This window comes from Brassica napus, chromosome C4 (assembly GCF_020379485.1).
Source record: "Brassica napus cultivar Da-Ae chromosome C4, Da-Ae, whole genome shotgun sequence".
NCBI lineage: Eukaryota > Viridiplantae > Streptophyta > Magnoliopsida > Brassicales > Brassicaceae > Brassica > Brassica napus.
In genome coordinates, this window is record NC_063447.1 from 52,599,733 (window position 1) to 52,624,137 (window position 24,405).

Below are 24,405 nucleotides of genomic sequence, written 5' to 3' on the forward strand. Positions count from 1 at the left end.
TCCCCTGATCTCGCGATCTCGGGATCTTCCCTTGACTTTTTCTCCGTCGAACTGGCAACCTCCTTACTTGCTAGTGGATGGACCTAGTTTGCGGATCTTTTCCTAGGGCCGACTGATGGGGCCAACAGATAGGTAGATAATGACCCTTTCAACGCTCGTGAATGGTAGACCCCTTTTACGTTCCTTTATAAATATGCATGTCTCTACATGTGTGCGTGTGTGTTGTACCATCTTTGAGTGGTCACAGATGGTTTTGGTTTGGTCATATATGATGAGAAAAATGGTATTTAGTTCTTTGGCTTAAAGGGATCCACCACAGGTATATCTCTTTAAAATGACAAAGTTGAAATGATGTTGTGACTGTGACCGAAGGTGGCCAACACTCTCCATTCTCAGTTTGTTTGTTTATATATATATATATATATATATATATATATTGTGTGTCTATGTCAATGTTTCGAAAACTGCACTGAACTAGATTGATGGTCGAACCGGTCCGACGAGCTGAGTCCGATTATATCCAAACTTCAGATTTGAGATAAACCGTTAAAATCGTCCAAAAACCAATAAAACCGGTGATGCAGATCAATCTAAAAAGAAGTTTTCAAAATTTACTCATAATCGATATATTAAATGGTAGTCAATGTTAAATGTTTTTAATTGGTTTGTTTCCACTTTGAACAGTTTACGATGTAAATTCAATTTCACATACTCTTAACATGATGATGAAATTCAATTTCATATACTCTTACTATATATTGATACTAGTATAAGAAATGCGCTTTGAGCAGGGTGAGTTTATTTGTATATATTATCGATAATTTTTTTTATATATTTGATCATTTTATTTATACATATACAATATATTTTGTTGTTATTATATAATTTCTTTCCGATGGATCGGATCAATTTTTATTAAAAATTATGGAACAAAACTATAATTAATATATCATGGGTTGATCGGATTGGACATTAAACAAATTATGACATAAAAACCTTATTTTTTCCATCGAACAAATTCTTGAAAAAAGTGAACAATATTGTTTCCAGAGTTGAATTATTTTGACTTTTATCTTCCATATGGTTTTGAAAGCTTTCAAATCAACCATCGAATTGATACATGTCATTTTAATGTTTTTATCGTATACTTAAGGAAAATTTACATTTTTGTAATTAAAGTCGTTTTAAAAAATTCAAAATATAACATATAAGAAAAAATATAACATATAAGAAAATATAGCATATAAGGTGTCCTCATTTTTGTATTTTAAAGTCGTTTTAAAAAAAAAATATATAACATATAAAGTTTCCTCATTTTTATAATTTAAAGTCATTTTAAAAAATTCAAAATATAACATATAAGAAAAAATCTATTTTTTTATTATATGGTTAGTGTGATTGTTTAATTTTTTAATAATATAAAATTAAACAAAAATGAAGAAGGATGCAAAAATTGTTATCAAATCTTTATTTTTCATAATAATTAATTGCCATATTTCGTAGCTTTTATTTAAGGAAATAATACACACTTCTTATATTTTAAGTTAATATAATGTTCTCTAGTGGACATTAAACAAATTATGATATAAAAACCTTATTTTTTTCCATCGAACACAGTTTTGCAAAAAATGAACAGTATTGTTTCCATAGTTGAATTATTTTGACTTTTATCTTCCATATGATTTTGAAAGCTTTCAAATCAACCATCGAATTGATACATGTCATTTTAATGTTTTAGTCGTATACTTAAGGAAAACTTACATTTTTGTAATTTAAAGTCGTTTTAAAAAATTCAAAATATAACATATAAGAAAAAATCTAACATATAAGAAAAATATAACATACAAGATGTCCTTATTTTTGTATTTTAAAGTCGTTTTAAAAAAAAATAACATATAAGGTTTCCTCATTTTTGTAATTTAAAGTCATTTAAAAAAATTCAAAATATAACATATAAGAAAAAATCTAATTTTTTTATTATATGGTTAATGTGGTTGTTTAATTTTTTTTAATAATATAAAATTAAAGGAAAATGATGAAGGATGCAAATTTTTTTATCAAATCTTTATTATTCATAATCATTAATTGTCATATATATGTAAATCATATTAGGTAATTCTGTAACTTTTATTTAAGGAAATAATACACACTTCTTATATTTTAGGTTAATATAATGTTCTCTAGTGTTATATAATTATGGAAAAATGGGATACTGTTAGATTAAACTGTAGTTTATATTATGTACTCTAGAATTCTTAGAAAAAAGATTTAGAAGGCATTTAGAAGTGTCACATAAGAAAGTGGTCTTTTTTAATTAATACAAAATTGAGGTTAAATCTTTTCAAATGTTTTTCAATTAATATATAAGGGGATTTATTAATTTAGTCAACCGTGCCATTTTATTCATTTACTTTATGTTTATTAGCATACATTGTTTTCACACTTTATGTTTTGGATAGTGGAAAAAAATGAATTGATTTTAAGATAGACATTTGTTTTGTATGTGTGTAAAACAAGATGTCTCAGACAAAAAAGGTGATAGGATTTTAAGAAGGGTTAATTTGATGAATGACTATATTGGAGGGAAATATTGAATTTTTAGTAAAAAGCTACAAGGAGAGATGGGAAAAGAAAGAAGAAGAAAGGAAGTGATATGGTTAGTTGGTGAAATATAGGTTTTTTGGTTATTGGATCATGTGATATAAACAAACTAAGTCTCACATTGGAGAATTAGACAAGGAGTGTCTAATATATAAAGAGATGTCCAACTCTAATTAGTACGAGGCCTTTTGGGAAGGAGCCCAAAAGTAAATCCATGCGGACCAGCCTCTTAGGCCCAAAGTGGACAATATCGTACTAATCGGATAATAAAGAGTTGGACACGGGATTTTACAATCCCAACAATTGGTATCAGAGCGGTTGACGAGAAATCTGCAAGAAGACCAAAATACCCTTCGAGTAGGAACGGAACCCATCGAGCTAGGATTGGGAGGTGTGTGTGGCATAGATCAAGTCAAAAGATCCTGGAAGTCAAGTTGTAGGACACGAGATGAATGTGATCCTTAGTTTGATGGGGAGAATGTGATATAAACAAACTAAGTCCCACATGGAGAATTAGACAAATAGTGTCTAATATATAAAAAGATGTTCAACTCTAATTAATACGAGGCCTTTTGGGAAGAAGCCCAAAAGTTAATCCATGCGGACCAGCCTCTTAGGCCCAAAGTGGACAATATCGTACTAATCGGATAATAAAGAGTTGGACACGAAATTTTACAATCCCAACAGATCAAATTTTCCTTTTAAGAATCAACAATATTACAAATAAAATCTTGATATTTTATCATTATCAAACAAACATTGTTTTCAATATGAATATGTTTTATTCTATTTAGTATTATTAAATATCTAGTTGCTTATTTAGTTCATAAAAGATATCTTATGATATTAAAGATTTTATAAATATAATTATATACTGTATATACAATTAAAAATGAAAATCCAGTTGAACCAGCTAAATTGGTCTCACCTACCAACCAGTAACTATACCAAATTAATATTTGGATCCATTTTCAAAATATTAATTTATGTCCAATAATGTTGCTTTAACATTGTCCAATAATTCCTGACAGATACTTATTTGGAAATATTGTCCAATAATGTTGCTTTAACATTTACCACAAAAAAATGAGATGAGTGGTTTGACCAATCGCTAGTTTTTTCATAATTAATATGCATAATATCTATAAAAACATGCATAATATCTATAAATATATTACTTTTTTTAAAAAATATAAAATTTTAAATATTTTCACATATTATTTTTTTCATCACAATTGTACCAATTTTTCCATTTATCAATTTTTAATAATTTTAAACCAATAATAATTCTACAAACTTAACTAATACTTTTGAAGTTAACAATTGTTTATTATTAACAAATTAAAATTTCATAAGAACATAGAAAGATGAAACGATTTTTTTCTAATTTTTTTATCATAACAAAACGGAAGTAACGGAATGGAAGTAAGTAACATGCTTTTAAGTATCTTTATACTTTTTTAGTTTTTTTTTCTTTTTGCTTCCTCCGAATGTAGTCCATGGGATAATAAACTACATTTTTTTTTGTCCGTATTTGTTTCCAGTATCGCATCTCCCGTTCGATGGATATCTGGCTTTGGACTCTGGAGCTGCACCGTTTCTTCTTAGGTGGAGGTCGCCGGCTATCGTTCCCTTGGAAGTGTTCGAGCTGTGTGAAACGTTCTGTTCTCGTTTTTGATGGCCGAGTTTGGATGAGATATTGATTCAATCAATTGATGCTCTCCAAAGCTCTGGCGCAAGTGTGGAAGATATCGAATTCCTATATCTCCAATACAATCGTTGGAGGTGGTTTTCGGTGGTTGTGGTTAGTGTCCCGGTGGATTCCGGTGGTAAAGTGCTTTGTCTGTTCCAGTGACAGCTTTAAGTCGTGGATGATGTTGGTGGCTCGTGTTTCCGGTGGAGTGACGGTCTGCGGTCCCGACGGCTATTCCCAGTCGGTAGAGATGGGGACAATTCATTCCTTCGCCATGCGTCTCTTTGGTGTGTAGGTCTTCGACACGTTTGGCGGAGAGCGGTGGAAGTGGATCACCATCTCTTCTTTCTTTTTTGGGCTAGGGATTTGTGTGCGGCCTGGTGGGCCTTTATGGTCTTTGTTTATGGGTTTTGGTCTTTGGGATTTAGTATGTATCTAGTGCTTGTATTTTTATTGGCTTTTTGGGCCTTAATAATATATTAAGATGGCAAAAAAAAAACTACATTTTTTTCTTTGAACTGATAACAATCTACATTTCCATATTACATTTACATTTGGTCAATTGAATACATATATTTTTTTGGCATCTCCATTCTTGTTTCTTAGAATATCGTACATTACATGGGATAAGAGACGACGTATGCAGACCCATTTCTGTCCACATACGATAACTAACCCATGGAAGAAACGTCTTCCACTTTCCCTCTTTACAATTATTGATCTGAGCATGCCAAAAAAGAACTTGATATTTTCAAAATGTTGTAATAATTTCTACCTGAATTTTCAACTAGTAATCATAAGAAAAATAGCATGTGTTTCCATAACTAAGATACACAACTAGAATGGTAGCCAAATAAAATAAGACCTATAAGAATTCAAGATTTCACTTATCCAACATGTATAATTAAATGGGATTTCATGTATATCACAAACAAAGTGTTACTATTGTCTTGCTGGAGATTATGCGAAGCATTCTCTTTGGAACGTTAACCACAAGATTCAGAAGATATATTGTCAGTGACGTCTTGAATAAACCTTACAAGAGCATGGTGGGAAGATCCACCGTCCATAACTGCCACGTGACTCTTCTCACTCATCTTCTTCACTCTATCTCTCACGTCGCTATCCTGCTTCATCAAGCACCCGATTCTTCTCTCTATCTCCTCCGCTGTTATCAACTCCCTATTTGTCTCCGCCGCAGCCATATATTCTCCTTGAAAATGATTCCTAATCTCCACGGCCAGCCCCATCTCCTCCACCATCTCGAATGCGTTCAGCTGTTGCTCAGCATAAAGCGGCCACGTGGCAACTGGAACTCCGAACCATACACTTTCGAGTATCGAGTTCCAACCACAGTGGGACACAAATCCCCCAACGGCTGGACTCGCCAGGACGGCCCTCTGTGGAGCCCAACTTATAACCTTCCCTATCTCCGCTGTCCGGTCTAGAAACCCCTCCGGGAGAACCTCTTCAAGATTTGCGAACTCTCTGGGAGGTCCCGTTGGTGCAGCACGGCGAAGACACCAAATGAAACGATAGTCACTTCTTTCAAGGGCGATTGATATCTCTTTAGCTTGTTCCTCACTGAAACCTCCCATGCTTCCAAAGCATAGGAACACAACGGATCGGTACGGCTGGTCATGGAGCCACCGTAGAACCTCATCCGTTTGGTTATCGTCGACCGAACCTAGACCAACCGGTCCAACTGCATACACCTCAGGAAGAGAGCTATCTCCACCAGAGATGAACTTCACAGCTTGAGGCTCCAGCTCAGCAAACGTATCTATCAAAACACCCTTTGTTTCTTGGAACCTTCTGGCGTGGCTCAAAACAACGGATAACCACTCCTTGTTTAACATCACGGAGGGGACGCACTTCGCCGGTAAAGAGCGAGTCAGAAACGGGACTTCCAACTCAGCGTCCGAGTCTCTCAACTCGCCCACGTCGTACTTTTCAACGTCGCAAAGATATTGCATGTGAACCTGCAAACCAAGAAACGCTGCACTGGAAGGATAGAACAAGTAACTTGGGACGTTGAACTCGTTTGCAACATCGATCATTTGCGTGCAGAACATGTCCACCACGAACCCAACAAGCTTACTCAAATCCGGTCGGGCCGGGTCATTAAGTTTAGCTACCGTGGCTTTCACCGCCGGTTTATACCTCTCCGAGTATGAACGGAAATCCGGCTCGGTGTTAGGAGAGTTTAACCTATCGGCGTCGGATAGGAAGATGAAGCGTATGCGGTCTCTAGGCATAGTGGAGAGAGAGGAGATGTAGGAGGAAAGGCTTGGCGTACGGAGTTCTTGTCTGGGAGGGATGACGATGACGGTGATGGAGAGATCGTCATGGCCGTCGACGAGGAGCTTAGATAACTCAACGAATGGCGGCAGGTGGCCGTGACTAGCTGATGGTATGAGGACTAGCTCCAGTTTCATTTTGTTTCTTCAGTATTGCTTTAGTGGTTGGAAAAGGTGAGAGTATGTTCTTAGAGAAACTCTATTTTTTAATTTACTTTTTTCACAATAAGAGAGTTATACAATCATATGGTTTTTTATATACAACGTTCTAGGCGTCAACGAAATATCCAACTATATATTTTTATTTAACTACTTTTTTGAACATTTTGGTTTGATTATTGATTACTAAAAATTTACTGAAAAATGGTGGCCGCATCAATAAGTCGATTGGTAAGAGACTCTAATGGACAATAAATTAGTAGTTAATTTAGTAATTTGAAAAGTTAAGAACTTTTGTTAGTGTAATTAATTTCTTTTCTTTCCAATGAGAGAACCTCATAGGGGTTCTTAATTTTTTTTTTAATTTTTAATTTTTAAAGTTGAATGATTTAAAATAAAAGCATACATAATTTTTTTTGATAAAAATGACATAAAAGTATATTAAAAATACAAATACAAATTGGTAAACGAGAAAAAACTGATTAGTTGAAAGATATGTGAAGAACAAATTCTTAAAGCTTTGGAAATGCTTAAAGATGTGAAGAAACAATATCGAGTATCTCTCCCTCGTGTTGTTGTTGTTTTGTTTTGCTCGGTACAACTTATAAAGAAAACAATAAGGAGAAGAAACAATTTGGTCGAATCTCTCTCTCGTGTTGTTGTTGTTTTGTTTTGCTCGTTTAGACTTATAAAAAAAAACATGAAGTAAAAGGCACAACTTATAAAGAAAACATATCACACAAGTAGTCTACTCACAAGATACACAATACAAGAACTGATTACATGAAGATGTTCTTCTTCCTATTCAAGGAATTGAGGAAAGTTTACTAAGATGATTCTCGGTTTAAATAAAGAAGAGGAGTTAGTGTTTGTGAACCAACACATTTATAGTTACTAGTGAAACAGTGGATAACAATTAAAGCACCTGTCAATAATCTGTAGACGTCCTCCCGGAAGCCACATGCATATATCTCCAGTGTGAAGCCATCCATCTTCATAACCACTTCTCTCCTCAAAATAGAACCATTTTACTGAAAGTATTATACTCTTAGTACAACTACTGGCATTGCCTCCGCGCAAGCGCGGGGTTTTAGACATATTTCTTGTTTCTTCTCAATATTTGTTAAGGTTATTGTAGCTGTGAATTTTACGTTTCGGGTTGATCATTGTTTTTTAAGTTTTTTATTGTTATAGGGTTAGAGTTGTGATGATGTACTGTGTATGCACTGTTCTCCACTCATGAAGGACTAAACTGTGTTAGTAATGTGAATGATATAGTTCGTGGTGTTGCTTACTGTGTCACTGAGACTTATTGTTTGTTTGTCTTTTTAATTTGTTACTTGTACTGTTGAGATTACATAAATTATATTAAGGTTGTTGAGAGTACTTTTTGTTTCTGGATATTTTTTCTCTAGTTTAGTTGTGTAAGTTGTGTGTATTAAGTAATAATTTTTTTTATTCTTATTATGTTGGTTATATGTTTTTTTACTTTTAAACTTGTTGTTTTTACCGGACCTTTAAAACAAATATATGAAGACTTGTAGAAATAACTATAAAATGAGTGACAATTAGTATTTGGGTCTTAATGGGTTTTAAACGAATATATGTATTTCTCATAAGAAGACAATAGCGTTGGCATGTTGACATTGAGCATATAAGCTATTTTTACAAAACAAGAGGAGTGAGCAGGTGGAGATGTTGTTGCCGCATTTGTGTCTGTTGGGATTGTCTCTTGTATCTTCTGGTGTGGCTGTGTTTGTTTCTCTTTTATTTGATGGGTAATATGTAAATAAAAATCATTGTTAGTTGTATTTATCAGAGTTTGTAACTTACTCTGTTTTTTTTGTTTAGGTAATTTCACTGATCTTGGTTCTTCGTCTTCTTCGTAAGCATCTGTGAAAGTAAGTTTGTAAATTGTTAAATATTTGGCAGTGTAATTTATATTTGTTTAACTGGATCAATGTATGTGTCGTTGAGTTTTAGTTGAGTTGATTGGTTTGGTATATTTGTTTTGAAGTTTATTTGTGAGATTAGATAAAAAGAGAGGGGATCATTAATGATTCGTCTTTATTGGGATTCTAGTTTTTGGTGTTTTGATTGTTTGGGTTATTGTGGTTTCTTTTAAACAGTAAAGTAAAGATTTGTGTAAAATTAGATTGATAAGTAAGAGAGATAAATAGAAGACCACAAATCTTGGGTATGAAATATTTCTGATTATTGATGTTAGCACAATATAGACAGTAATATAAACGGAATTATGTGTTGATTGTTTCTTACGGATCAATGAGAAGACGGATAACAACTCGAGTTGTTTCTTTGGTGAGGCCAGAGCCCTGGACAGAATGGATTTGTCCAACCACATCTGTAAGTTTAAATATCAGTTATGATATCAAAACATAATATAAACTCAGATGCAATATGATAATATACCTGGGAGTTCTAGGTTTGTGTTCGCAATCACTTGGAGATTGTCGAACAGTCTAATCTTGACTGAAGATTGATCTCAGGAGCACCCGTGATGACTTCATCAATAATGGTTAGTGTGATGAAACGAATGAGGAATGGATGATAGTTATCTTGTACATGCTTGAGCACCTAGAAACCTCAAAACGATCGACTTTCACAATGAAACCAGCTTTCAAAGATGGCATGTAATGATTAGCACATCCGACAGGAGTAAACCCATGAATCACGGAATCTACAAATAATATTATTCAACAAAGAATCAGAAAATAAATTAAAATAATTATGTTAAATAAGTGTTATAGATCAAAGATTAACTTACCTTTTCATCAAGGAAGAGAACCGTGATTTCCACAAACTCTATGTCTTTCTTGAAGTTCAGGGAATCCCAGAAGCGAGGAAGCCAGAGACTATGCTCTGACTACTACGACCAAGACGGAGAGATTCGAAGGTTGAGTGACGGATGCCGAGACGCCGGTTTGACGAATTGGAGAGACAGAGAGAAACATTTTCTAGAAGTTGGTTAAATCTAAGAGGAATCAATGAGTTTTATGGAGATGCTGATTGGGTTCATCAAAGATGAGAATCACATATATAGGGTTTATATATGGGCTACAAATCAGGAACATTTATGATCAAGCGATTTAAGATGCGAACATGAAGAGTTCACCGGTGAAAAAATAGATTACGAAAAGACACATGGCGCAACTTTGTAACTCAGACTTGTTTGAGACAGTGATGAAAAGAACCCAAGCTCATGTTAAACGACAAAAATTTACAATATGAGAAAACTATAATTGTTGCAAACTTGAGCTTTTTTTCATATAACGTGATGAATATCATTTAAAGTGAAACCCATAACGCACTTGTAGGTCCGACCCTCAGAGGAAGCCGAAGAAGCAAGAGCTTCCAACCTTCATAAATATATATTAGGTTCGACCATCAATGTACAAAGTATCATTTAGCTTATGGTATAAATGTTGATGTTTATATCTCAATAACCCGGGTTCGAGCCATGGATTTGACATTTTTTCACACTTTTTAAATGTGAAGCCCACAAAACGCTGACGTGGCGCGCTGAGGAGTGAGCAAAAATTCATCTATTATAATATAGATTTAGTTGGTTAAAGAGGAACTTGTAATGCACTAGGTGTTCATACGTTTGAACTTCATCTTTGTAATAGCCTCGAAAAACAAAAGGCCCCTAACACAAATTTTGCGCGGGGATGGGGCTGATCTGCCGATGTGTAGTTCATTTCCGGGACATCCACAAGCTTTATTTCTGAAAAAGGAATGCATTAAAAAATCACATAACGATTTAAATTGTATATTTAGTTCTGAATCGCTAAAGTATAAAGCTCACCACAAGCTGGATTAGGAGAGCCAACATGTCCAATGAGGTTATCACCCTCGTCCATTCCACTTATAACACAAGCTGTTTCAGTCATCCCATATCCCTCTAAAACCCTTGCTCCAAAGCATCTGGGATAGAGTTCACAAAATTAAATAAATAAAAATAAAGAGAATCACAAGCAAATGTCAAATAAGTTAAAGATAGAGATGGGATCATTGGGGACTGAAGAGTGTTCATTCTTGAGGATTAAGTCTACTGTATAATATGACATAACACAATCTTCTAAAACAAACCAACTTACATTTTCATGAATTCCATGACTTCAGGAGACATAGGTGAAGCCCCAGACGTCATAAAACGAACCCGGCCTCCAAGTTTGTCCTTTATCTTATTGAAAACCAGCCTATCCCATATTGCAGAAGCATTCTTTCCTGAACCAACAGTACGAAATACAAAGCAGATCCAACAACTTTAAGAACCCAACAGTCACCAAAATTCCGAACTGTCTCAGGAATAACAACATAAAGCTACAGAAGCATATTGGCAAATAGAGTTAAAATGCATGAAAGGACCTACCGTTTAGGAGAGCCTGCTTCTTTGAATTATAGGCAGCATTGAAGAGCCTCTCTTTCATCCCGCCAGAGGATTTTACTGCATTAGTGATACTAGCAACAACACGTTTACCATTGATTTAGTGAATCACCCAACGCAGCAGAGGGGATATATTAACAAACTGAAGCGCCATTATTACCCATCATATATTCTGTTGTATAATCGAGGAACACTGCTGAATACAGTAGGTCTCAGAGCCGCCAAATCCTCCTCCGCTGCTACTCACGTCGTTCGCCGATTTCAGTTTCTTTGAAGACATGCTCGGCGAGATTGAGAAGAAAGTCCACTCCTTCCAATTAGTAGAGAAAAAGAAGGGATCAATATCAAACTTATTGACTTTACAGACGACAACAAGAGAGAGAGACAATAGGTCCAATGAGGGACTGACACGTAAGGTTCTTTTACCACCTCTAAAAAACACAAGGTAAGCATCGGTTCTTCTTTATTTTGGACTTTTTCATTTATTTATTTTTCACTTTTGTTTAAAACCCCATCTAAGACTTTGATTATTGGGAAGTTCTTAGGATGAAGTTTTTAGCGGAATATAAGAATCCGTCTCTTAACTTTTCATTAAAAAAACTAAGAATTTCACCCTAAAAACTCTCCAATAATCATGCTCTAAAAACCCCTTGACAGAGGTGGTCTTATCTCTTCCTAATCCTCACCATGTATGGCTTCACCCCCAACCTTTTATATCCAAGCCTCATGGCGTTCTTAGTTGAAGCGAAGGGGACTAAATTAGATGTAGGGACGGCCCATTTTATGGCAAAGTAAGACACGTAATTACATAAACATATTAAACACGATTTCGTATAGAAAAGGCTTATTTGGACTCTTCTCACCAGCAACCCTTTTTCTTCTTCTTTAAACACTGACTAAGATTCGGCCATAATATCTTTGGGGCTGGTAGTCTAAACATTTTTAAGGCCGGCTCTGGAACTTACCTCCACTAGCCCATTGGAATGAAGCAATTGTTTCGTGCATGGCTGTATTTCAAGCGAAGCAACTTGGAGTCTGGGATAGGGATATGTTACTTCCTGTGGTTACTCAACACAATTTTACAGCATCATTCAATGATATTTACTCTCCTTGAAGATGTTCTGAAGATAAAGACACCCTTCCGTGACTTTAATTAAGTTGATCTGTACACATAGAGATGCTAATCATGTGGCTGATATATATATATATATATATACTAGCAAAAATTCTCAAGTATAGCCGACTAAAACCATGATTAATCCGGATTCTTAGGGTGGAGTTTTTAGCTTCAGATAAAAACTGTTTTTTAGCTTTTAACTTAAAAAAACAAAAAAACATCTCTTAAATAAAAAAATATAAAAGCCGACTCTTAGCCGAAAAGTATAAAAAAAATCAAATCATGAGTTAAAAACCTTAAATTAAGTATCCGGATAAATCATCCTCTAAAAATCAAGTTGTTTGCTGGATTGTTTTTGGCGAAATCTATGCATATCTCACCTTTTGAGGCTGTATTAATATAATACAATAAGACTTATTCTTGGAACCTTTAGATTCACCGACCAATAAGAATGTGTTATTTAATATTTGATATTTAAAAAAAAAAAAACAAAATATTGTCAAATTATATTATCTTTTTTTAAATTAAAAGATAAAAATAAATAAATAAAAATAGTAGTAATTACAAAAAAAACATTTTTAACGTCGTCAGCAAAATATTAAACCCTAAATCCTAATCCCTAAACCCTAAATCCTACACCCTAAACCCTAAACCCTTGGGTAAACCCTAAACTCTAGGATAAATTTTAAACTCTAGGATAAATCTTAAACTCTAAATCAAAATCACTAAACACTAAAACACTCAAGGGTTTAGGGTTTAGGATTTAGGGTTTAGAGTTTTAGGGCTTAGTGTTTTTATTTATAGTTTAGGATTTATCCAAGGGTTTAGGGTTTACCCAAGGGTTTAGGGTTTACCCAAGGGTTTAGAGTTTATCCAAGGGTTTAGGTTTACCCAAAGATTTAGGTTTACCCAAGGGTTTAGAGTTTATGATTTAGGGTTCAGGGATTAGGATTTAGGGTTTAGGGATTAGGATTTAGGGTTTAGTGTTTTGCTGACGACCTTAAAAAGATTTTTTTAATTTTTTTTTCTGTAGCTGCTATTTTTTTTATTTTTTATTTTAAAAACATAATATAAATTGATAATATTTTGTTTCTTTTTTAAAAGATATCGAATTTGAAATAATGAAATCCTATTGGCTGGTGAGAGGTTCACCTTGGGGGTGAACCCAAAAATAGCTCATGAAATAATGTAGAAGCAAAACCGTAAATAGGTTTCTTCGATCAAATAACACAATATTATAAATATTGCTGTGACCCTTCTTAATATTAATATAATGAAATAACGTAGAAGCAAAACCGTAAATAGGTTTCTTTGATCAAATAACACTATTATAAATATTGTCATTCATTAAAATAATATACTATTGTTTATAACACGTCTAAAAGCAGAACATTTGCAAAAAATTTCTGTTCAAAACTAAATTCATTTACCAGTGATACAAAGTTGAAAAATCTTAAACGTATTTAGTGAGAAGAGGAAAAATGAGATTATTTGTGATTTAACCAAAAAAAAGATAAATTAGTTTTGTAGAAAGAAGGGTAGAAAGAGATAGGAATAGAAAAGAAAAAAAGTGAGTGTGATTTTGGTTAGATAGTGAATAATAATTTTTTTGTTGGTTATTTGACCCAATTTTCAGAGGGAAAATCCTGTGAACAAAAAGAACAGTGGTGAACAATTCAAACTAAAGAGTCACGTGACAAATACATGTGAACGCAATTAAAAACTCACAACTAATCAATTAAATTTTCCTCTCCAGTCTTCACACACACACAATGAAACTGTAGAAAACAATTCATTCTCTCTTTCATCTCTAGTACTCGTTAGTAAGCATTAACATATCAATAATACAAATTATATACCGTAATCAAGAAAGTATACAAATCAAATCACACAGTAAATAATAGAAATATAAAATGTTGACAATATATCATGATGATAAAGAAACACTTTACTGAATATTTGTTATATTCGTATTAAGCGATATTTTTACTTTTAGTGAACATACTTTTACTCACTAATTTTATATCTCATTATTTCCAGTTAACTATAAATCTAGCATCAGTATACTTTTATCGGGAGTATTGTATCCTTTGCTTACTAACAGAGAATGCATGTTTGCTTTAAAAAAAACAGAGAATGCATGTTTTTGACAATTTTGTGTTTTATTCTGTCCAACCAATAACTCAACCTCTACCACCTATATGCAATTTTAAACAAGTTTCTTTTAAAGTCGATGACATGAAATAAATATCTTCAATTATTCCTGGGATTGGAACAAGTAGATTTGGTTTCATATTTGTTAATTAATTTTTTTGTTTACACAACTTCAGGCAGATAAAGAAAGTTGTGTTAGTCTTTCCATGGTTCCTTGTTCCCCTGTTGCCCTAAGAGAAGGGCTCTTGTGAACTATATTGTAAATTTATAAAACATCATGTAAAATAAAGCAACTAACAAAATTTGGTGAAACATCATTTAATTTAAGACTGTTGATAGCCAGTCCATATAATTAGACGATAAGAGATACGAGGGAAGACTTCAAAAATGGCTGGAAGCAACGACCTAGTTCACGCATCTGTTCTTAGACGTTTTTGTTTCTTTGATCACTTCCAAAAACCTCTACACTATTTTTTTTCCAAAAATCTGCTTCTCATTGTAAAAAACGAACATCTTTTTCTTTTAATTTAATTTAACATTACATTCAAAAATGATAAAGATGAAATACTATTATTTGTAATCAACGCAACTCCATAAAATTCACAATGAATAATAAACAAGCTCAAGATCTAGGAAGCACATGAGAACAAATCCTAATTCCATTTTTTTTTGCTAAATTGTAAATATCATTAAAAATTTAATGAAGGTTCGGTTACAAGTGATTGAAACCAAGATTTTCTTTCCAGCCGATCAGGTTTAAGGAGCCGCAAAAAGTTTAAAAAAACCCCAAAAAACTTAAAGTATTAACATCAAACAACCAACAATGGCTACTTGAAGTTAGTATTACATTGTAGCACAAAGACAACCATATTGAGCTCCCATACCAAAGCACTTCTTAATCTACTGGTTTGAAGCAGCGATCAAGAGAATAACCTTAAGGCAAGTTCGATCGAGCCTCACCAAAATGGCTCCTAGCAGGCATCGACGGAAGCGCCTGGTTCACGCCTCGGAGCTCCGCTGGAGGAGGATGTCAACAGAACAAAGCCCAAGTTAACACAGAAGAAAGCCATAATGTAAGCCTACACTCCCACCGCTGAAGATGAAGAGCATGGTCAAGCGCAGACGGTCGTTTAACCCCTCATTCCGCTACGCGACACGGAGGATGCGACGGAGAGAGCAAGTTACATATCAGCTATCTGCCGGGAGCTTTGGAACAGGAATTGAAGCACTGAAGGAGAACAATACACCTTAAAGCAGGTGACCTGAGGGCAAAAGAGAGCTTCACTTTTCCTGCAGGAGACGTCGACACGAAGGGTTGTCCTCAAGACCCTAGTAGTAGACGATGAGGGCAGAGAGGAGAAGCCCACTTTTCACTGAGATACACCATGGGAGTCGTCATTCGAGCTAAAGAAACAGAGGTCCTCGGTGGTGCGCCTCACAACCACCCTTCACTTAGAGAGAGGAGGAGCTCTACGCAGACCTTGGAAACTGCCCACTAGAATAAACCGGCTGGGGCGAGACGGCGAAGCAGAAGCGAGACGGCACGACTCGTCGAAGCCTCTGTCGGATCTCGGATCTTAGATTTGACCCAAATCCAAGCGCAATCGGCGACTAGAAGCAGATCCAGGGCTCCCAAAGCTATCACCGACCTATCTCGCCTCACTGGTGGTCCAGAGGAAACAAAGACCCTTTGATTCCAGTTAGTTCCGGCGGAAGAGACCCCATCAGACCCAAACATACCAAGCAAGGAGGAGAGACAAGGAGAAGATAACACAAAGTGAAAGCGATGAAACACAATAACAAGTTGACGGGGGAGAGGGAGACCGACGACGAAGATGCCGTCGGTCGCCTGAGAGGTATAAAAGCGAAGCGGCGGCTTTCGATTTGGGGAAGAAGAGACCAAAGGGAGAATTCACTTCTCTTTCCCCTCTGTATCCTAATTCCTTTTAGGTGATTATTTCATATGAATGCATGACTAAAACCTAATTATCATAATAACCCCAATCAGATCAAATAAACAAACGTAAGTTACAAGATTCAATATCGTGAACAAATCTCACAACATAAATCGAGGCGTGAAGCTAAAAGATGCATGCTTGACCCCTCTTGTGCCATTATAAATAAGAGATCGATTTTGTGTTCTAAGGCAGGTGTGTTATTATTACACTCACTCACTCATATAACCACAATAAAAGTTGTTGCTGATCCTTCAAGGGAAGAACTTGAATTTAATTATAGGATGCCAAAGTTTAATGATGGTTCCTACTTTTCATTATTCTACTTCCTAATTATGCCTTAATTAAAAAGACGATGATGCTTACCAACTAACGGTAGTAATTAAGTATCTTATATAGGACAGATCGACTCATAATTTCTAATTCGTAGTTTAGTTAAAAGCATAAACTCAGCATGTTACCTTCATTACACCAATCTTGTGTTTATTGGGTAAAAAAACAAGATCGGTTTTGACATAAATCTTGAGACATTGGGTTTAGAACAAGAAAACCAAAAGATTGTAGGACCATATAAAGAGAAAAAATAATAAGTTTGGGAAAGGTCTCATGAGATATCATGAGAAATCATTTTGTTCCCTAATTATGTAAATCTCTAAAATCTTTCTCACCACCCAAAACTAGTCCCAAGCAACAACCACCTTGTTACACAATCACCTTATAAATACCAAACCTTACCTCAAAGTCTCAACAAACACACCACACTAGCTCCACCCGCTCAACAACTTATAGCCTTCTACATTTTCAACAAACAGATTTAAGCTAAAGTGAGAGAAATGACTACAAAGACTTGTCTCGTCTTCTTCCTCTCTTCTCTACTCATCACAAACATCGCCTTAGCGCAAGACCGAGCTCCTCACGGGTTGGCTTATGAGACCCCAGTGGCGTTTTCACCTTCTGAATTTGACTTCTTCCATGCACAACCAGAAAACCCGGATGCCACGTTAGACCCTTGCGCTGAATCCGGCTGCTCGCCTCTCCCTGTGGCTGCGAAGGTTCAAGGAGGTTCTGCAAAAGAACAGCAAAGCGAGATAGCAACAATGTCAATTGGTTCCAGAACCGGAATGGGAGCTGGTGGTGCGGTCATGATCATCCTTGGACTTGTGTTTCCCATGCTGATGTGAACCATTACAACTCCATCCAACTTAGTGTTTTAAACTCATATTATGATAGAGCAATATAGCTAGAGTTTGAGTTAATATGTGTTTTCTTTTGTTCACTATAAATTTCATATGCAGTGGTTAAAAGAAGAGTATTTGACTGTTTATTGTCAGGCCCGGTTAAGAGTGTTAAGCAAGCAACAATGGCTACTGATCTTAGACAAGTTTATTAATTTAAGAAACTATTTAAAAGATTTTTGGTTTATATTAACAAGCTTTGCTCACACTTGTTGCAAAACAGAGAGAGAAAGTTCCCCAATCTTCAGTTTGGACCTAATATTTGAAGAGTGTGACACGTGAGCCAATTTTGTGCTCAAACGTGCAAGCTCCCTATTCAGCCACATGTCATTTTCAACCTTCGACCGCTCCCGCTTTTAAGGTAGTTCTTTCCTCTAGCCATTTCTGGAAATCTAATGGAGAAGAAGAAAAGCGATGAATCAAGGCCGCCATTGATGGCGTTAAACCATGTATCAAGACTTTGCATGGACGTTAAAAAGTCTCTAGAGTTCTTAACGTCGGGATTCGTGGAGACAGAGCGTGCCGCGTCGCTCGACTTGGAGGGTGCGTGGCTATTCAGCTACGGTGTTGGGATACACTTAGTGCAAGTCAAAGACGAAGACAAAAACGGACCATCATGGACAATCACATCTCGTTCCAGTGCGAAGACATGGAAGCTTTGGAAAAGATGCTCAAGGAAGTGAATGTCAAGTAGATGAAAAGGACGGTGGGTGCAATCGACCAGCTCTTCTTTAATGATCCGGATGGTTTCATGGTCGAGATTTGTAACTGCGAGAATCTGGAGCTTAAACCGCACAATTCAGCCGATGCTATACATCTCCCCAGTGATCGACATGTGCCTCCTGTTGCACTCCCTCCCTGGAAGAAAAAACCATGCCGATGACAGTAGCTAGGCTGCCTCAGACCAATTCTTGATAACTATCTAGACTCTTTGTTCGTGTGTTCCGTTTCTTGTTAACTTAACTACTGTTTTGTATGGATCACAAACTCCAACTATTTATTGAACCGAGACAACAATAACCATAACCAGCGTAAGCTCATCGACTGCAGTCGCAACCTCCCTGCACCTTATGATTCTCTAATCTGTAACCAGAAGTTCATATCCGAACGAACCCTACAAATCCAGCTAGACTCGACTCTCATCGCTTTGTCCAGTTTCGAAATTGGTTAGCCTAAACCGGAACTAAGATTCTCTCATCAAACCCGAAATTGAACGATATCTAGGGATTTGTGACAAAATAGATCTAGGCATTGAGATTTACGATCGGCGCGGGATTCGTGGATGAGTTTTCGTTGCTCAAGAACAATGAATCCGGTCAATGCGCTACCAAGCGTGGCGCCGAGAAGACGCTCCTATAGACAATGAGATTACAACGTCAAAAAAACAACTCATCGTGAAACTCTCTCTCTCTCCCCCCCTCCCTCCCTCTTGCTTTGATTTCTGGGGAAAAATGTATCACGAGAGGCATCTTAAGTTAAGGGTTCTTAAATTATTATTTTTTAATTATTTTTTTGAAACAAAAATTTATTTATTAAATGAAACTAAATAAAACATTACATTTTAAACATAGAATTTAAAATAAAAACATAAAAAGAAAGATTACTAAAATAAGCGATAATAATTTAAAAGAGGCATTAAAGATCAGTTGTTGTCTTGATCACCTCCAAATTTAGACCACAAATGTTCAACCAAATCAGCTTTAATTCGTTCATGAATTCGTCTATCACGAATTGTAGTTCGAACATTCATCATATTGCCCATATTTGAAGGGATGTCTGTAGAATAGGTGAGATTGACTTGTGAACTTCCGTTGCCATCTCCTTGTTGGAATTTCGAAACATCAAACTGAGTGTTTTGATCTCGTTCGTCTTGTACTATCATATTATGGAGTATGATACATGCTCTCATAATCTTTCCGATTTTGACTTTATCCCAAATACGTGCCAGATTTTTAATAATGCCAAATCGAGCTTGCAAGACTCCGAAAGCACGCTCGACATCTTTTCGGACAGCTTCTTGACGTTGAGCAAATAAAGTTGCTTTGGGCCCTTGTGGAAGCGAAATAGATTGGATAAATGTAGCCCATTTCAGATAAATACCATCGGTGAGATAGTACGCCAAATCATACTCTCTTCCGTTGACCCAGAAATTCACTTTCGGAGCTTGACCATTTATTATGTCATCAAAAACACGTGAGCGATCAAGAACATTGATATCATTTAAAGTACCTGGAGGTCCAAAAATGCATGCCATATCCAGAGATCATATGAAGCAACAGCCTCTAAGACAATAGTGGGGTTTCCAGAACCACGAGAATATTGCCCTTTCCAAGCGGTGGGACAATTCTTCCACTCCCAATGCATACAATCGATGCTCCCTATCATCCCGGAAAATCCATGAACCTCTCCAATGTAAAGTAGACGTTGAAGATCATCCGGTGTTGGTCTTCTTAGGTACTCATTGCCGAACAAATTTATTATTGCTTCCACAAAATTTTCTACACATAACCGAGCAGTGCTTTCACCGAGCCTGAGGTATTCGTCGACCGCATCAAGCGCAGAACCATATGCCAACACACGAATAGCTGTTGTACACTTTTGAAGTGTAGAGAGACCAAGCCTTCCGAGACCGTCTTTCTTTTGACGAAAGAATTGAACTTCATTGGATAGCCGATCAACAATACGCAGGAACAAAGGCTTGTTCATTCTAAACCGTCGTCGGAATAGATTTTCAGGATATGTTGGAGTGTCGCTGAAATAATCATTCCATAACCGGAGATTGCCTTCTTCCCGATTTCTCTTGATAAAAACTCGTTTTTTTGTTGTATTTCTTTCATCTTCTTGATCATTGATGAGATTATCGAAAGCTTCATCAAATTGTTGATCAAAAAATTGATCGAATGCTTCATCAAATGATCCCCCAATATTGATATGAGAAGAAGACGCCATCGTTGTTTTAAATCAAAGAGATGCAGAGAATGAATTGTTTTGTATCAAAGAGATGAAGCGAATAAATGGTTTTGTATCAAAAGAGATGAAGAGAATAAATTGGTGAATGGTGAGAAGATGAACGAGTTGTTTGTTGTAGAAAGAAGAGTTATTATTGTGATCAAGAGAATTGGTGAACTTTCAGAATATATAAAGAAGAGTTGTTGTAGAAAGATAATCGAGAGAAGATGAACGAGTTGTTTGATATAGAAAGAACTTAATTTATACAACTCATCAGTTTAATGTTTGTCTCGTGATAGGATACAACAAACTTCTCTTGATACAACACAACAAACACACCAGAAACTCTCGTGACTAAAAAAACAACTCCGGTGACAAGTACACAAGACCATTCCCGTGATTAACTCTCGTGATACAACAAACCGCTGACAAGTACAGAAGAGAAGACCACACCCGTGATTCTTCAAGTCCCAATGAACTGAAACACAAAACACAGTCAATAAGGGATGAGTAGTATTATACATATAGCCACAAGAAAATGAAAAAAGAAGAGAACAAGACCAAAGCATTATACAATTTACGTTCATTACATAACAGAAACAGATTCAACACACCAAAACATGAAACAAGAAGAGAACTCTATTCTACCAACAGAAACAGATTCAACAAATAGAAACAGAAACACCAAACAGAAACATTCTACAACTTAAGTTCATTACATAACACCAACAGACAAGAACAACAAACAGAAACTTAAATACTCAAACAGACACGAGAACCTAAACAGACAACACGTCCTCAATCAGCTTCCTCTTTAGAGCTTCTTCACTCTCAGACAGTGGCTCTCTCTTTGCAAGAAGATTGTCAAGCAGAGACATCTTGTAAAGCTCTTTCTTTGCAAGAAGATCCTGCTGTTTGATGGACCACATTGACTGAAAATCAGCTGCCTTCCCATCAACCGTCTTCTTACCCCGTGCCTTAGAAGCCTTTACACCCGAGGGACGGTTGGTGCAGTCATCAGCTGCAGAAGCCTTGCTTTCGGTTGCGTGTGAAGCTGATGATTGATATCTGTCGTCCAACTTCCTCTTTTTAGAGCTTCCACCGTGTCTAGAGCTTGAAACGTCACACCACTTCTTGTCATTGCGCAGCTCCATCCACACATACTCTAGGGTGAACTTCTTTTTATAGTTGTTGTAGAAAATCTCATGCGCTTTTTTGAGAACATCAGTCTTATTTTGCCCGCTGGTCTTCTCCCTGATTGCAGCCTCGTAGGAGCCACAGAACTTGCACACGAGGTCGTTGATCTTCTGCCACCGTGTCTTACAGTGCAACGCCTATCTCGGTTCACACCCTGCAACCTTCTAGCTTGCCGCGAAGTAGCTTGCAATTCGAGACCAGAAGGCGCCTGATCTCTGCTCATTACCCACGACTGCATCTTTGCTCGTGTTCAGCCATGAGCTGATGAGCAAAACATCATCAGAGGGCGTCCATTTCCTCCTTTCTCGGTGCTCTACAACACTCTCTGGACCGAGGTTGCTATCCTTCGTCTGTTGAGTTCCAAAAATAGGAACTTCTGATGAACCAAATACACTTTGTTGACTTTGAAGAAGATCAACAAAGTTAGACCCACTCCTATATGGATTAAAATCCATATCTGAATGCAAACAACAAAAGAAAGAAAGAGAAGAACAAGAGGAAAGTGTTTAAGATAAGAAAGACAAGGAACAAGAGGGAACCAGAGGAAGGCGTTTAAGATAAGAAAGACATGGAACAATAGGAAGGCGTTTAATAGAGGGAAGAGGACTTGACATATATCTAAACACATTCATCACAACCTTCCTATACTTGACATATAGCTAACACATTTAAAGATCTAAACACATTCATCACATCTATTTATTACTTACACAACTGTAATCTAACCCTAAACGATACATTTATTGCAGACACTTCAAGTTAAACAAGAATCAAAAGACATTAAGCTCAGTTGTTAGATCAAACATAGATGTTTACCTGTATTGCAAATGTTGCCCTTTTGCTCTCCTAGCCTTGCTTATGTCTCCTTATCGTGTTTCTTTATTGTGTATCCTGAACACGTCTCCTTATCCAACAGACACAAACACATAGAAGAATCAAAAAATAATCACAGGAAGGAAATATTAAATTGAACAAAAATGTTCTTCATTCTCAAGATTCAAGATCACGACACCAAGCCACCTAAACCAATACGATCAAGAATCTACTAAACATTTTATCTCACAAACCAATACAAACATGAATCTACTAAACATTTTTACTAAACGAGAATCTACTAAACGAGTTCAAGAATCTACATAACGAGATTCCACTAAACCAATAAGATCAAGAAGTACTAGACATATAATGTTCAGTGAATCGAAATTTTTTGAATTCACTCAAAAAATCAAGGAAATTATCAAAACATTCCGAAAGTTCTCAATCAACATCACATTATCAAGGTGATTTGTATGGTATACAGGACCGAGAAGATCGAGGTTGGTCGGAAAAACAAACAAACCTTGAGTTTCAAGAGAAGATCGACTGTCTCTCCAGAGAATTAATGATTCCCTCTTCAATGGAACTTCAATCTGCAATTTAGACAATCAGATTTACAGACTAAACATAAAAAGCGAACAGGAAGGAGCAAAATCATTCACATACAAATTTGAGGATTCAAAAATAAAAACGAAATAACTTAGCTTTGCTCATTGATTATGCTCAGCAGCAACCGACGACCCTGTTCGTAAAGCCGAGCCACCGAGATTTTCTCCGTCAAGCCACTGAGATTCGCCGTCGCTGAGAGCCACCGAGATTCTTCCTCGAGGAGAGGCACCGACATCTCTTCCTCGACGAGACCAACGAGAATCTCGGCCAGGGAGAGCCACCACCAACGAGATTCTTCGTTGTCGAAATCAACCCAGTGATTATTCGAGGAGCCGAGACGGATCGTCTTCTACGGTGAGAGAAAGAGGCGTTTGCTTTTTTTCCTTTCTTCTTTTCCTCTGTTATTTTCCTCTCAAAAAACACAAAACCAATAGACATAAAACACGTGTACACCAAGACTCGATCCTTCAAACGCTTAATTAAGCCTCGATGCTTAACTAATTACCTTTTTTCCTTTTATTTTTAATTAGAAATTAGCTAAGAATCATGGTTAAGCAACTGCATTGAACATGCTCTAAGAACATTTCAGTAGTACTAATGTAATATTTTCTATATTCAATAGTTTTAACTACAGATCTGGAATTCCAAGTGTAATTCTATATATATGATGCATTGACATATAAAAAATTTGTATATTTTAGTTCATAAAAAAAATTGTATGTTAGTATATTGAAGAAACGAACAAACACTAGATTTTTATCTGCACAACCACTTAACTATTTTTCATAAAATTGTTAATATTAACGATTTGTCAACCCATTTCACATTAGTCAAAATTTATTTTAATATTTTTTTTTGTAATCGAAATGAGATAAACCGTTTTAGTTCGTTTTGCATTGATCAAAGTATCGTGCATGTTTTATAAAAATACTGGCAATCAGAATTATCTATAAAATATTTAGTGTTTAAATCATTTAATTAAATTTATTATATATGTATAGAAATATTATTATTTTTCGTTTTTAAATTAAAAAGTAATAAACATATTAATGTGTAATAATATTTAAATATTAGATTCAAATTTAATTATTTATTTACAAAATATATAGTTAGTATATTTTGATATATATTACAGCTTGATTCGGATATGGATTCGAGTTTTTAGTTCAGATCTCGGATTTCTTATTTTCTTTTCCAGACATACATCGACTC

At 35.8% G+C, this 24,405-nt stretch overlaps 4 protein-coding genes and 1 pseudogene across 4 annotated transcripts; 2 read left to right on the forward strand and 3 right to left on the reverse strand.

Moving 5' to 3' along the window:
* Positions 1-5,091: 5,091 nt before the first annotated feature.
* Positions 5,092-8,564, reverse strand: LOC106446884 (UDP-glycosyltransferase 71B2). The gene has a single exon (XM_013888698.3). The coding sequence runs from the start codon at positions 6,730-6,732 to the stop codon at positions 5,281-5,283; it is 1,452 nt and encodes a 483-aa protein (XP_013744152.1). The 5' UTR covers positions 6,733-8,564; the 3' UTR covers positions 5,092-5,280.
* Positions 8,565-10,301: 1,737 nt separating this feature from the next.
* LOC106450017 (long chain acyl-CoA synthetase 6, peroxisomal) lies at positions 10,302-12,130 on the reverse strand. The gene is made up of 5 exons (XM_013891669.3): positions 11,322-12,130; positions 11,147-11,235; positions 10,872-11,001; positions 10,580-10,698; positions 10,302-10,498 (listed from the first exon to the last, which is right to left on the reverse strand). The coding sequence occupies exons 2-5, from the start codon at positions 11,202-11,204 to the stop codon at positions 10,386-10,388; spliced, it is 420 nt and encodes a 139-aa protein (XP_013747123.1). The 5' UTR covers positions 11,205-11,235; positions 11,322-12,130; the 3' UTR covers positions 10,302-10,385.
* A 4,984-nt stretch (positions 12,131-17,114) lies between these two features.
* BNAC07G50520D lies at positions 17,115-17,798 on the forward strand. Its single transcript, XM_013888699.3, has one exon. The coding sequence runs from the start codon at positions 17,221-17,223 to the stop codon at positions 17,566-17,568; it is 348 nt and encodes a 115-aa protein (XP_013744153.1). The 5' UTR covers positions 17,115-17,220; the 3' UTR covers positions 17,569-17,798.
* Positions 17,799-18,017: 219 nt separating this feature from the next.
* Positions 18,018-18,631, forward strand: LOC106446885 (annotated as a pseudogene).
* A 2,719-nt stretch (positions 18,632-21,350) lies between these two features.
* LOC125586179 (glutathione S-transferase T3-like) lies at positions 21,351-23,428 on the reverse strand. The gene is made up of 4 exons (XM_048756005.1): positions 23,348-23,428; positions 23,108-23,177; positions 21,942-22,225; positions 21,351-21,878 (listed from the first exon to the last, which is right to left on the reverse strand). The coding sequence occupies exons 1-4, from the start codon at positions 23,426-23,428 to the stop codon at positions 21,351-21,353; spliced, it is 963 nt and encodes a 320-aa protein (XP_048611962.1).
* Positions 23,429-24,405: the final 977 nt, after the last annotated feature.

Bases quoted from the DNA above. Each gene is read 5' to 3' on its own strand.
- LOC106450017 (XM_013891669.3), bottom strand. From the start codon at position 11,204: ATGAAAGAGAGGCTCTTCAATGCTGCCTATAATTCAAAGAAGCAGGCT. The intron at 11,002-11,146 runs GTAGGTCCTTTC...CTGTTGGTTCAG, and splicing joins GAAGCAGGCTCTCCTAAACG to GAAAGAATGCTTCTGCAATA. The intron at 10,699-10,871 runs GTAAGTTGGTTT...ACTCTATCCCAG, and splicing joins GTCATGGAATTCATGAAAAT to ATGCTTTGGAGCAAGGGTTT.
- LOC106446884 (XM_013888698.3), bottom strand. From the start codon at position 6,732: ATGAAACTGGAGCTAGTCCTCATACCATCAGCTAGTCACGGCCACCTG.
- BNAC07G50520D (XM_013888699.3), top strand. From the start codon at position 17,221: ATGACTACAAAGACTTGTCTCGTCTTCTTCCTCTCTTCTCTACTCATC.
- LOC125586179 (XM_048756005.1), bottom strand. From the start codon at position 23,428: ATGTCGGTGCCTCTCCTCGAGGAAGAATCTCGGTGGCTCTCAGCGACG. The intron at 22,226-23,107 runs GTTTGTTTGTTT...GTTTGCATTCAG, and splicing joins ATCTTCTCTTGAAACTCAAG to ATATGGATTTTAATCCATAT. The intron at 21,879-21,941 runs GCAAGCTAGAAG...ACACGGTGGCAG, and splicing joins GAATTGCAAGCTACTTCGCG to AAGATCAACGACCTCGTGTG.